Source organism: Hyaena hyaena, unplaced genomic scaffold (genome assembly GCF_003009895.1).
Source record: "Hyaena hyaena isolate Hyena2069 unplaced genomic scaffold, ASM300989v1 scaffold_181, whole genome shotgun sequence".
In the NCBI taxonomy this organism is placed as follows: Eukaryota; Metazoa; Chordata; class Mammalia; order Carnivora; family Hyaenidae; genus Hyaena; species Hyaena hyaena.
The window spans coordinates 617,416-631,547 of record NW_024080813.1 but is presented as its reverse complement, the minus strand read 5'-3'; the positions used below and the strand labels follow the sequence as shown (position 1 = coordinate 631,547).

Here is a 14,132-nt window from a genome sequence, read left to right as displayed (position 1 = left end):
TGTATTTGTTATTAACTGCTATATATATGGGTCTTCCATGTTGGGTGCAAAGGTATTTACAAATATCTTCATGTTTGATTGTTCCCTTTATGATTACGTAATATCTTTATCTCTTGTTAGAGTCTGTTTTAAAGTCTATTTTGTCCAGTATAAGTATTACTACCTTGACTTTCTTTTCACTTTCATTTGCATGATAAATACTTTTCCATCACTTTTAATCTGCATGTATCTTTAGGTCTGAAGTGAGTCTCTTATAGGCAGCATATTGATGAGTCTTGCTTTTTTTTTTTTTTTAATGTTTTGTTTATTTCTAGGAGAGAGAGAGAGACAGCGTGAGCAGGGGAGGGCCAGAGAGAGAGGGAGTCACAGACTGAAACAGGCTCCAGGCTCTGAGCTGGCAGTCAGCACAGAGCCCGATGCGGGGCTCTAACCCACGAACCGCGAGATCATGACCCAAGCGAAAGCCGGACGCTCAACCGACTAAGCCACCCAGGCGCCCCGAGTCTTGCTTTTTTAATCCATTCTGTCACCCTGCAGTCTTTTGATTGGAGTGTTACATTCAAAGTAATTATTGATAGGTCTGTACTTCTAGTGATTTTGCTATTTGTATGGTTGTTCTGTAATTCTTCTGTGTTTTTATTTTCTCTTGCTTTATTCTCACAGTATGCTGGCTTTTTTAAGTAATACACTTGGATTTTTTCTGGGAGGTTTTTTTCTGTTTGTTTGTTTGTTTGTTTGTTTTACATATCTATTACCGGTTCTTGATATGTGGTTACCATTAGGTTTATGTGTAACATCTTATACATGTAGAAGTCTATATTAGTTGATAGTCACTTAAGTTTGAATCTATTCTAAAAGTACTAAAGTTTTACTCCCTCCCCCTGCCCGAATATAACACATATTTAGGTATGTGTTATTATACTTTATATCCTTTTATTTTGTGAATCCCTTAACTGATTTATATAGATATGCTTATTTCTACTACTTTTGTGCTTCCCACTTTTCTTACTTACTTCTTTGAGTGCTGTTTCCTATCCACTCAAAGAACTTACAATTTCTTGTAAGGCTGGTTTAGTGGTCATAAACTCCTTTAATGGTTGATTGCCTGGGAAACTCTTTATGTCTCCTTTTTTCTGAATGATAGCCTTCCTGAGTAGATTATTCTTGGATGCAGGCTTTTTCCCTTTAGCACTTTGAATATATCAGCTACTCTCTTCTGGTCTGCAAATGATTATGCTGAAAAATCAGCTGATGGCCTTATGGGGTTTTCCTTGTATGCAACTGTTTCCTTTTTCTTGCTGCTTTAAATATTCTCTCTTTATCACTGCTTTTGCCTCTTTAATTACTATGTGTCTTTTTTAACTTTATTTTTTTCAAGTTTATTTACTTATTTTTGAAAGAGAGAGAGAGAGAGGGGCACCTGGGTGATTCAGTCAGTTGAGCGTCTGACTTCAGCTCAGATCATGATCTCATGGTTGTGGGTTCGAGCCCTGCGTCGGGCTCTGTGCTAACAGCTCAGAGCCTGGAGCCTCCTTTGGATTCTGTGTCTACCTCTCTCTGCCCCTTCCCTGTTTGTGCTCTGTCTCTCAAAAAATAAATAAATGTAAAAAAAAATGTTTTAAATGAAAGAGAGCGAGCGAGCATGTAAGTAGGGCAGAGGCAGAGAGAGAGTGAGAATCCCAAGCAAGCCCTGCACTGTCACCACAGAGCCCGACATGGGGCTCAGACTCACAAACTGCAAGATTATGACCTAAGCCAAAGTTGGATGCTTAACCAACTGAGCCACCGAGGTGCCTCTACTATGTATCTTGATGTGCACATCTGTGGATTGATTTTTGGGGGTGCTCTCTGTGCATCCTGGATCTGGGTATCTGTTTCCTTCCCCAGGTTAGTGATGTTTTCAACTCCTGTATTTTCAAATAAGTTTTCTGCCCTCTTTTCTTCTCTTGGGATCCTTATATTACAAATGTTTTAATGCTTCATGGTGTCATTGAGTTTCCTTAATCTATTTTCATTTTTGTTAGTTTTTTCTCTCTCTCCTGTTCACCTTGATTGCTTCCCATTACTCTATCCTCCATGTCACTGATCCATTCTTCTGCTTTCTCTAGTCTACTATGTATTCCCGCTAGCATATTTTTTATTTCAGTTCTTGTGTTCTTCATCTCTGATTTTCTTTTATGTTTTCTCTTTGTTGAGGATCTCACTGGGGCCCTCCACTCTTTTCTCCAGTCCAGTGACTGTCTTTATGGCCATTAATTTAAATTCTGTCAGGTATATTACTTATTTCCATTTCACTTAGGTCTCTTGCTGTGATATTGTCCTATTCTTTCATTTGGATCATATTCCTCTATCTCCTCACTTTGACAAACTCTGGGTATCTGTTCCTCTGTATCAAGAAAGTCAGCTGCATATCCTGATCTTGAAAGCAGTGGCCTTATGAAGAAGAGTCCTGTAGTGCCCTGTAGTGCAATGTCTCTTCTGCACAAGAACCTGGCACTTCAGGGGTGTCTCCTATGTGTGTTGTGCATGCCCTACTTCTCTGTTGGAGTCACATTTGCCTTCAGTCCGGTGTCTTCAGTGGCTCTCTCTGCCTGTTGTGGGCAGGACTTGGTCCCTGTGTTGTTCATGGGCCAGGCTGGGGTTGCTGTGGGCTTGAGCTGAGTCAGACCAGGCATTTGCCAGAGGTGTGGTAGTACTGAACTGCAAGGGGCTCTCCCTTTCAATGTCCTCTGAGAAGCTTTCATTGGTGGGTGGGGCCTGAAGGTGGACCAGATGTCTGCCCCCAGCCCACTGCTGGGGTTTCAGCCTGGTGTATGTGGTCATCTTCCCCCTCCCAGGAACAGGAGTCACTTTGGAGTGGTGCTGGCCCCACTGGGGCTGCTTGCACACTGTAAGCTTATGGCACCACTTTGGATGGACTCCTGCCAAGGACAAGTCCGTAAGAGAATGTGGGGGTGGGATCACATTGTTATAAAGTTGTGCACTGGTCTGGTGTGGGAGAGGACTTGTGGCCTAGAGAACTGCCGAGGGCTGCTCTGCAGAAAATGTGGGGCTGGGGCGTGTGGTGCCAGCAAGGTCACTGCCAGTCTGCTGTGGGAGGGGACCTGGAGCCACTTTAGAAAACTGCCTCACCAGGTTGGAGGGGAGAGGTTCAAGGAAGAATATAGGGGTGGGCTGTACCATTAACAAACTAGATGGAGAGTATTCGGCTGTGCTGGTTCCTGAGGGTGTTTGTATATCTAGTCTGGTGGTGGGGGTAGGAAGGGAAATGGTGCTTGCCAGCTCTGTTGTTCTTGGAGAAATCTCTCAACCATCCCTGTCCTTACAGCACAGCTCTGAGATTAGTAAATAACTACCCTTCTGTATGCCCCAGGCAATTTTTAAAAAAGAAGCTAATTAAGAAAAACTTTAAAAAAAAAATTTCTGAGAGAGAAAGACAGCATGAGCAGGGGAGGGTGAGAGAGAGAGGGAGGCACAGAATCCGAAGCAGGCTCCAGGCTCTGAGCTGGCCGTCAGCACATAGCCCAATGCGGGGCTTGAACCCATGAGCTGTGAGATCATGACCTGAGCCGAAGCCGGAGGCTTAACTGACTGAGCCATCCAGGTGCCCTACCCCAGGCATTTTTCAAACAGCTGCTTCCATGCCACATCTCAGCTGGGCTGTTTGTTGTGCTTTGTCTTTAAGGGCAGGGACTCAGTTTTCTATTGTTCTCTAGTCATCCCAGAGCCCAACCCACTGATCTGTAAACCCACTAATTGTAAGAACTCACAAAGTTAGGCCCATCTGGTTGTCAAAGCCATATGTTATGGGAATATGTCTTCCTAATGCTGGTACCCCTTGCCTGGGGTGCCTGGTGAGGAGTATTTTCCTCTCCCTTCTGTATGCCTGTGGTGTCCCTTCCTCCTATGGATCAGTTTGGCTCCTGACCATGTCTCTGCCCTTCCTTTCCTCTTCAATGTAGCATCTCCTCTACATTTAAATGTGGAGAGTCTGTTCTGAGAGTTTTTGGATTGTTCACTGAGTTATGTGCACTGGGGTGGGTGTTATCTAGGTGTATCTGTGGGATAAAGTGTGCTTAGGATTCTCTTACTCCACCATCTCTCATTGTAGTTTTGATTTCCATTTCCCTGATGATTAGAGATGTTGAGCATCTTTTCATGTGTGTGTTGGCCGTCTCTGTGTCTTCTTTGGAAGAATGTCTATTCAGGTCCTCTGTGCATTTTTTTTAACCAGATTTTTCGTTTGCTTGTTTGTTTGGTGTTGGGCTTTATAAGTTCTTTATAGATATTTTGGATATTAACCTCTTATCAGATACATCATTTGCAAATACCTTCTCCCATTCAGTAGGTTGCCCTTTGTTTTGATGATTTCCTTCACTGTGCAAAAATGTTTTATTTTGATGTAGTCCCAATAGTTTATCATTGTGTTTATTTCCCTTGTTTGAGGATACATATCTAGGAAAATGTTTCTATGGCTGATGTCAAGGAAACTACTGCCTGTGTTTTTGTTTAGGAATTTTATGGTTTCTAGTCTCACGTTTAGGTCTTTAATACATTTTGAGTTAATTTCTGTGTTGAGGGTAAGAAACTGATCCAGTTTCATTCTTTTGCATGTAGGTGTGCAGTTTTCCCAGTACCATTTATTGAAGAGACGGTCTTTTCCCCATTGTATACTTGTGCCTTCTTTGTCATAGATTAATTGGCCATATAAGTGTGGGTTTACTCTGGGTTCTCTGTTCTTTTCCATTGATCTGTGTCTCTCTTTGTGCCAGTACCATATTCTTTTGATTACTGTGGCTTTGTAAATGTATCTTAAAATCTGGAATTGTGACACTTCCAGCTTTGTTTTGCTTTCTAATGATTACTTTGTCAATTCGGAGTCTTTTGTGGTTCTATTCAAATTTTAGTATTATTTATTCCACTTCTGTGAGAAATGTTTTTATTTTGATAGGGGATGCATTAAATTTATAGATTTCTTGGGATAGTATGGATATTTTAACAATGTTTGTTCTCCCAATCCATGATCATGGCATGTTGTTTCATTAGTTTGTGTCATCGTCCATTTCTTTCATCAGTGTTTTTATAGGTCTCAGCGTACAGGTCTTTCTCCCCCTTGGTTAAGTTTATTCCTATGTATCTCATTATTTTTCTTATTAATTGTAAATGAGATTATTTTTAAAATTTTACCTTCTGCTACTTCACTATTAATGTTTAGAAATACAGATTTCTGTATATAAATTTTGTATCCTGTGACTTTACTGAATTCATTTATCAATTCTAGTAGTCTTTAGGGTTTTCTGTATATAGTGTCATGTCATCTGTAAATCATGAGATTTTTACTTTTTCCTTACCCATTTGGATACCTTTTATTTATTTTTCTTGTCTCATTGCTGCGGCTAGGACTTCTTGTACTATGTTGAATAAAAGTGGTGAGAGTGGGCATCCTTGTTCCTGATCTTAGAGGAAAATTTCTCAGCTTTGCACTATTTAGATGTTAGCTGTGGAATTTTCACATATGGCATTTACTATGTTAAGTATATTGTCTCTAGACCTACTTTGTTGAGAGGTTTTATCACAAACGGATATTGTGCTTTGTCAAATGATTTTTCTGCATCGATTGAGATGATCCTATGATTTTTCTCTATTCTTTTGTTGATGTGATGTATCACACTGATTGATTTGTGAATTTCGGACCATGCTCGCATCTCTGGAATAAAAGTACTGACGGGTCCAGTTTGCTAATAATTTGTTGAGGATTTTTGCATCTGTGTTCATCAGGGATATTCATCTGTAGTTTTCTTGCAATGTCTTTATCTGGCTTTGCTATCAAAATGAATGAATTTGGAAACTTCCCTTCTTTTTCTATTTTTTGGAATAGTTTGTGAAGAATGGGTATTAATTCTTCTTTAAATGTTTGGTAGAAGGGTGCCTGGGTGGCTTCGTCAAGTTAAGCATCTAATCTAACTCTTGATTTTGGATCAGGTCATGATCTCACAGTTTGTGTTTTTGAGTCCCCCATTAGGCTCTGCACTTGACGGTGTGGAGCTTGCTTGGGATTCTCTCTCTATCCCTCTCTCTCTGCCCCTCCCCTGCTCACACTTTTTCTTTCTCTCTCTAAAATAAATAAATAAATAAAAATGTTTGGTAGAACTCACCATCTGGTCCTGGACTTTAGTTTATTGGGACTGTTTTGATTATTGATTTCATTTCATTGATAGTAATTGATCTGTTCAGGCTTTCCATTTTTTTCTGATTTCATTTTGGGGGATTATATGTTTCTATGAATGTATCCATTTCTTCTAAGTTGTCCAATTTTTTGGCATGTAATTTTTCATAATATTCTCTTATAATCCCTTGTATTTCTGTGGTGTCAGTTGTTATTTCTACTCCTTCGTTTATAGGTTTTTTTGGGTCCTTTTTTTTTTGATGAGTCTAGCTAACAGTTTACCAATTCCATTGACCTTTTCAAAGGGCCAGTTCCTGATTTCATTGATCCATTCTATTCATTTTCTAGTCTCTGTTTCATTGATTTCTGCTCTAATCTTTATTATTTCCTTCCTTCTATTAGCTTTGGGCTTTGTTCTTTTTCTAGCTCATGTAGGTGTAAGGTAAAGTTGTTTATTTGAGATTTTTTCTTGCTTCTTGCGGTAGTACCATGTTACTATAATCTTTCCTTTGAGAGGAGCTTTTCTTGAATCCTAAAGATTTTAGATCACTGTGTTTTCATTTGTTTCATGTATTTTTTTTATTTTCTCTTTGATGTCTTGGTTGACCCATTCATTGTTTAGTAGCTTGTTATTTAAGTTCCATGTATTTGTGTTCTTTCCAGATTTTTTTCTTGTGATTGACTTCCAGTTTCATATTGCTGTGTTAAGAAAAGATTTGCGATGTAATTTCAGTCTTTTTTAATTTATTGAGACTTGTTTTATAGCCTAACATGTAATCCATTCTGGGGAAGTTTCCATGTGTAATCCACTGTTTTTGGATGAGATGTTCTCAGTATGTCTGTTAGGTCTATCTGGTTTGATGTGTCATTCAAAACCACTGTTTCCTTGTTGATTTTCTGTCTGGATGGTGTATCCACTGATGCAAGTGGAGTGCTAAAATCCCCTGCTATTATTATACATCAATAATAGAAACAGTTTCTTCCTCTGTTGGTTAACAGATGCTTTATGTAGGTGTTCTCATGTTGGGTGCATAGTTATTTACAATTGCTATATCCTCCTGTTGAATACAATTGTTATATCCTCTTGCTGGATTATTCCCTTTATCATTATGTAGTGTCCTTTTTTGTTTCTTGATATAGGCTTTGTTTTAAAGTCTATTTTGCTCAATAGAAGTATTGCTATTCAGTTTTCTTTTTGCTTCTATCCCATTTGCCTGGTAAATGTTTTTCCATCCCTTTACTTTCAATCTGCATGTGTCTTTAGGTCTGAAGTTAATCTGTTTTATGGATGGGTCTTGCTTTTTTATCTATTCATTCACTCTATGTTTATAATTGCAGGATATAGTCTATTTACACGCAAAGTAATTATTGATAGGTATGTACTTATTGCCATTTTTGTTACCTGTTTTATGGTTGTTTTGTAGCTTTTCTCTGTTGCTTTCTTCTTCTCTTGTTCACTTCCCTTTTAGTTTGAAAGCTTTAGTGTTATGCTTTGATTCATTTCTCTTTATTTTTTGTGTATCTATTACAGGTTTTTGATTTGTGGTTACCATTAGGTTCATGTATAATTATGTATATAGCATTCCATATTAAGTTGATGGTCACTTAAGTCTGAACCCATTCTAAAAGCACTGAATTTCTACTAACCTCCCATGTTTGTGTATATGATGTTATACTTTATATTTTTAAAATTTTGTGTATCCCTTGACTGATTTTTATAAATATAATTGATTCTACTGCTTTTGTGTTTTACCTCCATACTGGTTTTATAAGTGATTAATTTACTTTTATTATATGTTTGCATTTACCTGTGAAATTTTTTCCTTTCATAGTTTTCATACTCCTGATTATGCTGGTTTTTTTTTTTTTTCCCCCACTCAGATTTCCCTTTTACATTTCTTGTAAAGCTGCTTTAGTGGTCATGAACGCCTTTAACTTTGTCTGGGAAACTCTTTCCCTCTCCTTCAATTCCAAATATCAGACTTGCTAAAACTATTCTTGGTTGCAGTTTTTTTCTTTCAGCACTTTGATTTCACTTTTTTTTTTTAAGTAGGCTCTATGCCCAACATGGGATTGAACTCATGACACAGAGATAAGGAATCACATGCTCTACTAAGCCAGCCAAATGCCCCTTTCAGCACTTTGAATATATCGGACCACTGCCTTTTGGCCTGCAAAGTTTCTGCTGAAAAATCCCTTGTATATAACTGTTTTCTTTTACTGCTTTAATCAAAAAAATTTTACTGTTTTTAAATTTTTGTATTTATCATTACTTTTTGGCATTTTAATTACTATTCGTGGATCTCTTTGGGTTAATTTTGTTGGAAATTCTCTATACCTCCTCGATCTGGAGGTCTATTTCTTTCCTGAGATTAGGGAAGTTTTCAGCTATTATATCTTTGAATAAAATTTCTGCCCCCTTCTCTCTTTCTTCTTCTTATGGGATCTCTATAATGTGAGTATTATTATGCTTGATGATATCACGGAGTTCCTTAACCTACTCTCATTTTTTAGTATATTTTTTTGTTAGCTGTTCAGGTTGGCTGCTTTCCATAACATGCATTTATCCATATCACTGATCTGTTCTTCTGCCTCTTCTAATCTGCTATTGATTTCCTCTAGTATATTTTTTATTTCAGTTATCGAGTTCTTCACTCTGGTTCTGTTTATATTTTATATTTCCACTGAAGGTCTCACTGAGATCTTCCATTCTTAAGTCCAGTAAATATCCTATGACCATTACTTTGAGTTGTTTATCAGGCATATTGCTTATTTCTTTTTCATTGGGTTCTTTTGCTGTGGTTTTATCCTGTTCTTTCATTTGGGACATAGTCCTCTGTCTCCTCATTTTGTCTAACTCTGTTTTTTATTATGTATTAGAAAAGTGAGCTGAAAGTAGTGGCCTTATGAAGAAGAGGGCCTATGGTGCCCTGTGGTGCAGTGTTCCCCGTTCAGCAGAACCAGGCATTTCAGTAGCACCGCCTTTGTGTGTTGTATCAGCCCACTGTTGTGGCTGAGCCATGTTTGCCTTCAGTCAAGTCAGTTGTAATAGCTCTTTTTGCCTATAGAATGTGCACTAGGAAGGGTTTTGTCTCTGTGTTGTTAAAGAGGCAGTCTGGGGCTGCTGAGGTCTTCTGGTTAGGTGGTGTCAACATTCAGACCAGATGCCTGCTCAGTCCATCTGGTGAAGCTATAGTTGCACAAAACTGTAGGGTGCTCCCCTCATCCTCTGAGATGGCCTGCACTCAGACCAGATGCCTGCTCACAGTAAGTCTGCTGAGGCTGCAGTCTCACTGATTAGCAGTGTACTCTCACTGTGCTGTTGCCATAAGGTTCAGCTACTGGGACTGTGGGTACACTGGTATGTGTGGATATCTTCCTCTCTCCCTAAGGAAGGAGTCACTTTGGAGTGGTGCTGGTCTCTGCTGGGAATGCTTGCAGGGTGTGTCATGGAGCCATTCTGGAGGGATGCCTTTGGAGTATGGCAGATTGATTAGGCTAATCTGCAGAGGAATATAGGGGCAGGGCACCAGTTGCCAGCAAGATAGGTAGAGAGTGTTTATGCTGTTTCCTGTAAGTATCTGGCCAACTAGCATGGGGTGCCGGGGGGAGGAAGAGGAAGAGAAATGGTATCCAGTAGCACTTTTGTTCTTCAACCATCTCCTAAAGATCCCTTTTTCTCTGACTGGGGGCATTCTGAATATATTCTAAGATTAGTAAATAAATCTTCATATATACCCCAGGTGCTTTTCAAACTTCCTTCTATGTTGTGTTATTATGTTGACCCTTTAAGGGTGGGAACTTAATTTCCTATTGTCCTCCAGCTCTCCCAAAGCTAAGCCTACTGATTTTTAAACTACTAGAATTAAGCCCTGCTGGTTGTAAAGATTCAAGAAGTCAAACCCCACTGTTTTTCAAGGTGAAATGTCATGGGGATTTGTCTTCGCAGTGTGAGTCCCTCATGCCTAGGGTGCCTGGTATGGGTCTCTTCCTTTGGCTTCTTGTTGGGTCTCTAATGTTTGTGGTTATCTTTGCCAGGGCTTGGGTTCCTACCATGTCTCTACCACTCCTACCCTTTTCAGTGGAGCCCCTCTCTATGAAAGGCTGTTCTGCCAGTTTTCAGGCTACTTTCACAGATAGTTACACAATGTGGCTGTTATCTCCATGTGCCCATGGACTGAGATAAGCTCAGAATCCTATTACTCCACCATCTTCCCAGAAGTGAATCAATTTTGGAGTTTTAAACATCAAGTTTTTCTAAGGGAAGGTATGCATAGCCTCTGCTGATGATTCAGGAATTAATTAGACCCCCTCTCTGGATGTGGTTCCGGGCAATCTAATACACTGGCATCCTGATTATTTAACTCTGTGATAATTGTGGGTTTTATGTTTGAGCAGGAAAAAGTGAAAGAAGAACTAAAATACTTACGAGATCAAGAAAGCCATAAGGTCAAAAGTCATTTTGAAACTTTAAAGAACTTAGAAAATGAAATCTATGTACATGACTTAAAAGTGGATGCTTTGCTCTTGGAAAATGAAAAATTAAGAAAAGTAAGTTCAAGAGCTCTTCACTTTACATGGTGATTTCAATTGATTGCCTAAACCTGTAACAGTTATGAGAGAAAAGGAGATTATAGCTCTTAACACTTTTTAAATAAAGCTTAAAGTACATACAGATAAGTGCACAAATCATAAGTGAAATGCATAATGAACACACGTGGGTAATCAGCATGCAGATGAAGAAACAAAGTGTTAACAGTATCCAGGTATCTTCTATGTCCCTTCCTGTTACTAACCTCCCCACATGGGTAACACTATACTGGCTACTAACACCAAAGATTAGTTTTGTCTGTTTCTGAACATTGTATGTATAGAATGATACAATGTGCAATCTTGCTCAATACTATTTGCAAGGTTCATCTTTATTATTGAGTGTAGTATGGTTTGTTCATCCCTAGTGATGTATAGTATTCAGGTGTATGACTATACTACAATTATATACTCTACTGATGGGGAGTTTAGAGAGTTTCTAATTGGGGCTATTAGAAATAGTGTTGCCATGAATATTCTAGTACATGTATGTTGAGGGAACATATGTACATATTCCTGTTGGGTATATAACCCTCAAGTGGAATCTCAGGGCCATAAGGATGTGGACTGTCCATTCTAGTGCAGAGTGCTGTCCCAAAGAAGTGGTAGTAATTGCCACTCCCAACAGGGTCCATGAGAACACCATTGGTTCCACATTCTCACCAAACCCTGGTCTTTTTCCATTTATTCTGGGGGATGTGTAGTGGTGTCCCATTGTGGTTTTAATTTTCATTTTCCAGATGACTAATGGAGCATCTATTTCTATGTTGTTGGCCACGAGTATACCTTTTTGTGAAGTGCCTGTTCAAGTTTTTTACCCATTTAAAACATTAGGTTGTCTGTTTTGTATTGATTGTATAGTTTTTTTCCAGTAAACCACACTGGTCTCAAGGTGAGGATCTGTATCAGTGTATCCCAAGTGTCTTGCACAGTGCCATAGGAGAGGGATTCAGTCCCATTTGATGCTCAATGGGACTTTTAAGGTGGATAAGATATTATGTTCCTTTTATACATGAGGAAACTGAGGTTCTATATCTTTTTTAATAACTTTTAATAGCTAGAGAAATAAAAACTGTCCACGGCAGTAAGACACTGAGTAAGGGAAACATTCCTTTACCTCTCTAGGTAATTCTTTTCATCATTTAAATCACATCAGTTGTCTAGAGTATGAGTACCAGTGGGTTTTTTTTGGCATAATTAAAGTCGCATAAGAGATACTAATGCACTTTGAAAAGGTAAATGTGCTCCAGAGCCCAGACACCATCATCAGTAACCTGCACACATGCAATACAGCTTCATTCTTCTAGCCCTTGAAAAGATCTTAGAAGGCATTTCATCTACTCATGGAAATATTCCACAAGACTGTCTTTCTATCAAGATGACATAGATTATTTATTAAAATGCCTGGAGGGGGCGCCTGGGTGGCTTAGTCGGTTAAGCGTCTGACTTTCGCTTGGGTCATGATCTCGCAGTTCGTGGGTTCGAGCCCCGCGTCGGGCTCTGTGCTGACTGCCAGCTCAGAGCCTGGAGCCTGTTTCAGTCTGTGACTCCCTCTCTCTCTGACCCTCCCCTGCTCATGCTGTCTCTCTCTCTCTCTTAGAAATAAATAAAAATATTAAAAATAAATAAATAAATAAAATGCCTGGAATTGTTATTGCTACTTTGGTCATGGGTAAGCAAATGGATGACCATTGAAAAAACTGATTCTAAAAGTTCTCCTTTTTAATGTATTGTCCATCTATGAGGCCCCGAATGACCCGGTGCTGTTCTCTTATTCACTCACCACTCTCCATCTTGCTGATGACATCCCAAAAGCCCCCACTGAGTCCCTAGCCTTGGGGAAGGCACAGTGAGTGCAGAGATGAATAAGACACTGCCCCAAGTCCTTAGGAAGCTCATAGTCTAGCTGAGGATGTGGGCAAATAAATAGATAATTACAATTCAGTGTGTTAATACATTTGAAAGTTGTGGGAAACCAGCTGAACTAGACAAGTCTACAAACAGTGATTCACATTCAAAGAGGGGCAGGGATGATGATTTGGACTTGGCTTACAGGGGTTTTCACTTTGGTTTACTACAAAACCTGCTGACAAGCCATGCAGACTGACACAAGATCAAGCTGCATGACTAAACAGTTTCACATCTACTTCTCTGGTACTGGATGCAATTTCTAAGATTTTTTTTAATCAGTAGTTTCTAGTATTTGACTATTTCTCTTAAAACTGGGTCAGTGCCAAGTTTATATCTAAAGCCCATACTTTCAGAGTTCCCAGAGACTTTATAGAGTTTAGCATCCCTAAGCATTGAGTGGTCAGAACAGAAAGCAATGACTTCAATACCCAAACCACTACTACCACCATCACCCAACCCAGTGAAACATCTGAATGGAGTTAGCACATCTGTGGGGTTTCTAGTCTCAAGAAATCCTTTCTCTGAGATCCTCCACCCAGCTCCTCCAGTCTGGCAGCATGGCTGCCTTGGCATATTTACTGCACACACATTTTGCATACAGAGCAATATTTCATTAGTGGACACAATGCATTTGGGCAGAATATCTTTTCATCTCTTCTTGTGGCAACTTATATTCTGAATGCAGTCTTTGTTTGGGTGCTTAAATGTTGACTGGGACACCAGGTCCCTTAGCTCCTTCATCAGAATGTAAGCTTAACAAGGGTTCTGCTCACGGTTACCCCTGTACTGAGAGTAGTCAGTGGCACAGAGGAGGATCAATGAATGTTTGCTGAATGGTTGCAATGGATAATTAATCTACAGTATCTCAACTGCTTAGTCACATGCCTTTAATTTCCAGTATATTGCAGATATGAAGGACAACATACAGCAATACAGAAAAAGAGAAGAAGACCTCAGGGGCGCATCAGGTGACCTGTCTTGGCAACTGATAGTTCATCAGAGTAAGTAATGTGTAATGGGTGACCTTTACATATAAAGAATAGATGTTTTATTTAAATAAATTTTTTTTTATTTAAATAAATTTTTAATGATTTGCATCCAATAAAATGCACCCATCTTAAGTGAGTTTAGACAAATGCACATGCCACTGTAATCACTGCCACCCCAACCAAGTAAGATAGAGAACATTTTTATCCCTGTAAAGTTTCCCTTTTCAGGGATAAAGGGTGTCCCTTGGTGGTTGCTTTCCCACCCTTTTCCCAGCTCCGGGAACCCAGTGATCTGCTTTCCATCACTAAGGATTAGATCCAAATGGAATGATGGAATATGCACACTTCTGCACTCAGGAAGCTTTTTTTTTTTTTTTTTTAGATCCATCTGTGTTGTTGTATGTCTCATTACTTTGCTCCTTTTTATAGCTGTATGGTTAAGCATTCCATTATGAAGATCTACCATGTTTTGTTTA

General features: G+C 39.2%; 1 protein-coding gene across 1 annotated transcript in view; it reads left to right on the top strand.

The window, feature by feature from the left end:
• Window positions 1-14,132, top strand: part of CCDC175 (coiled-coil domain containing 175) — a gene marked incomplete at its 3' end in the record, with an annotated part of 73,353 nt that overhangs the window by 50,441 nt on the left and 8,780 nt on the right. The window contains exons 16-17 of the mRNA XM_039240771.1: window positions 10,565-10,717; window positions 13,566-13,668. Of these exons, the coding sequence (XP_039096702.1) occupies window positions 10,565-10,717; window positions 13,566-13,668 (256 nt within the window). The remainder of the gene's footprint in view (window positions 1-10,564; window positions 10,718-13,565; window positions 13,669-14,132) is intronic.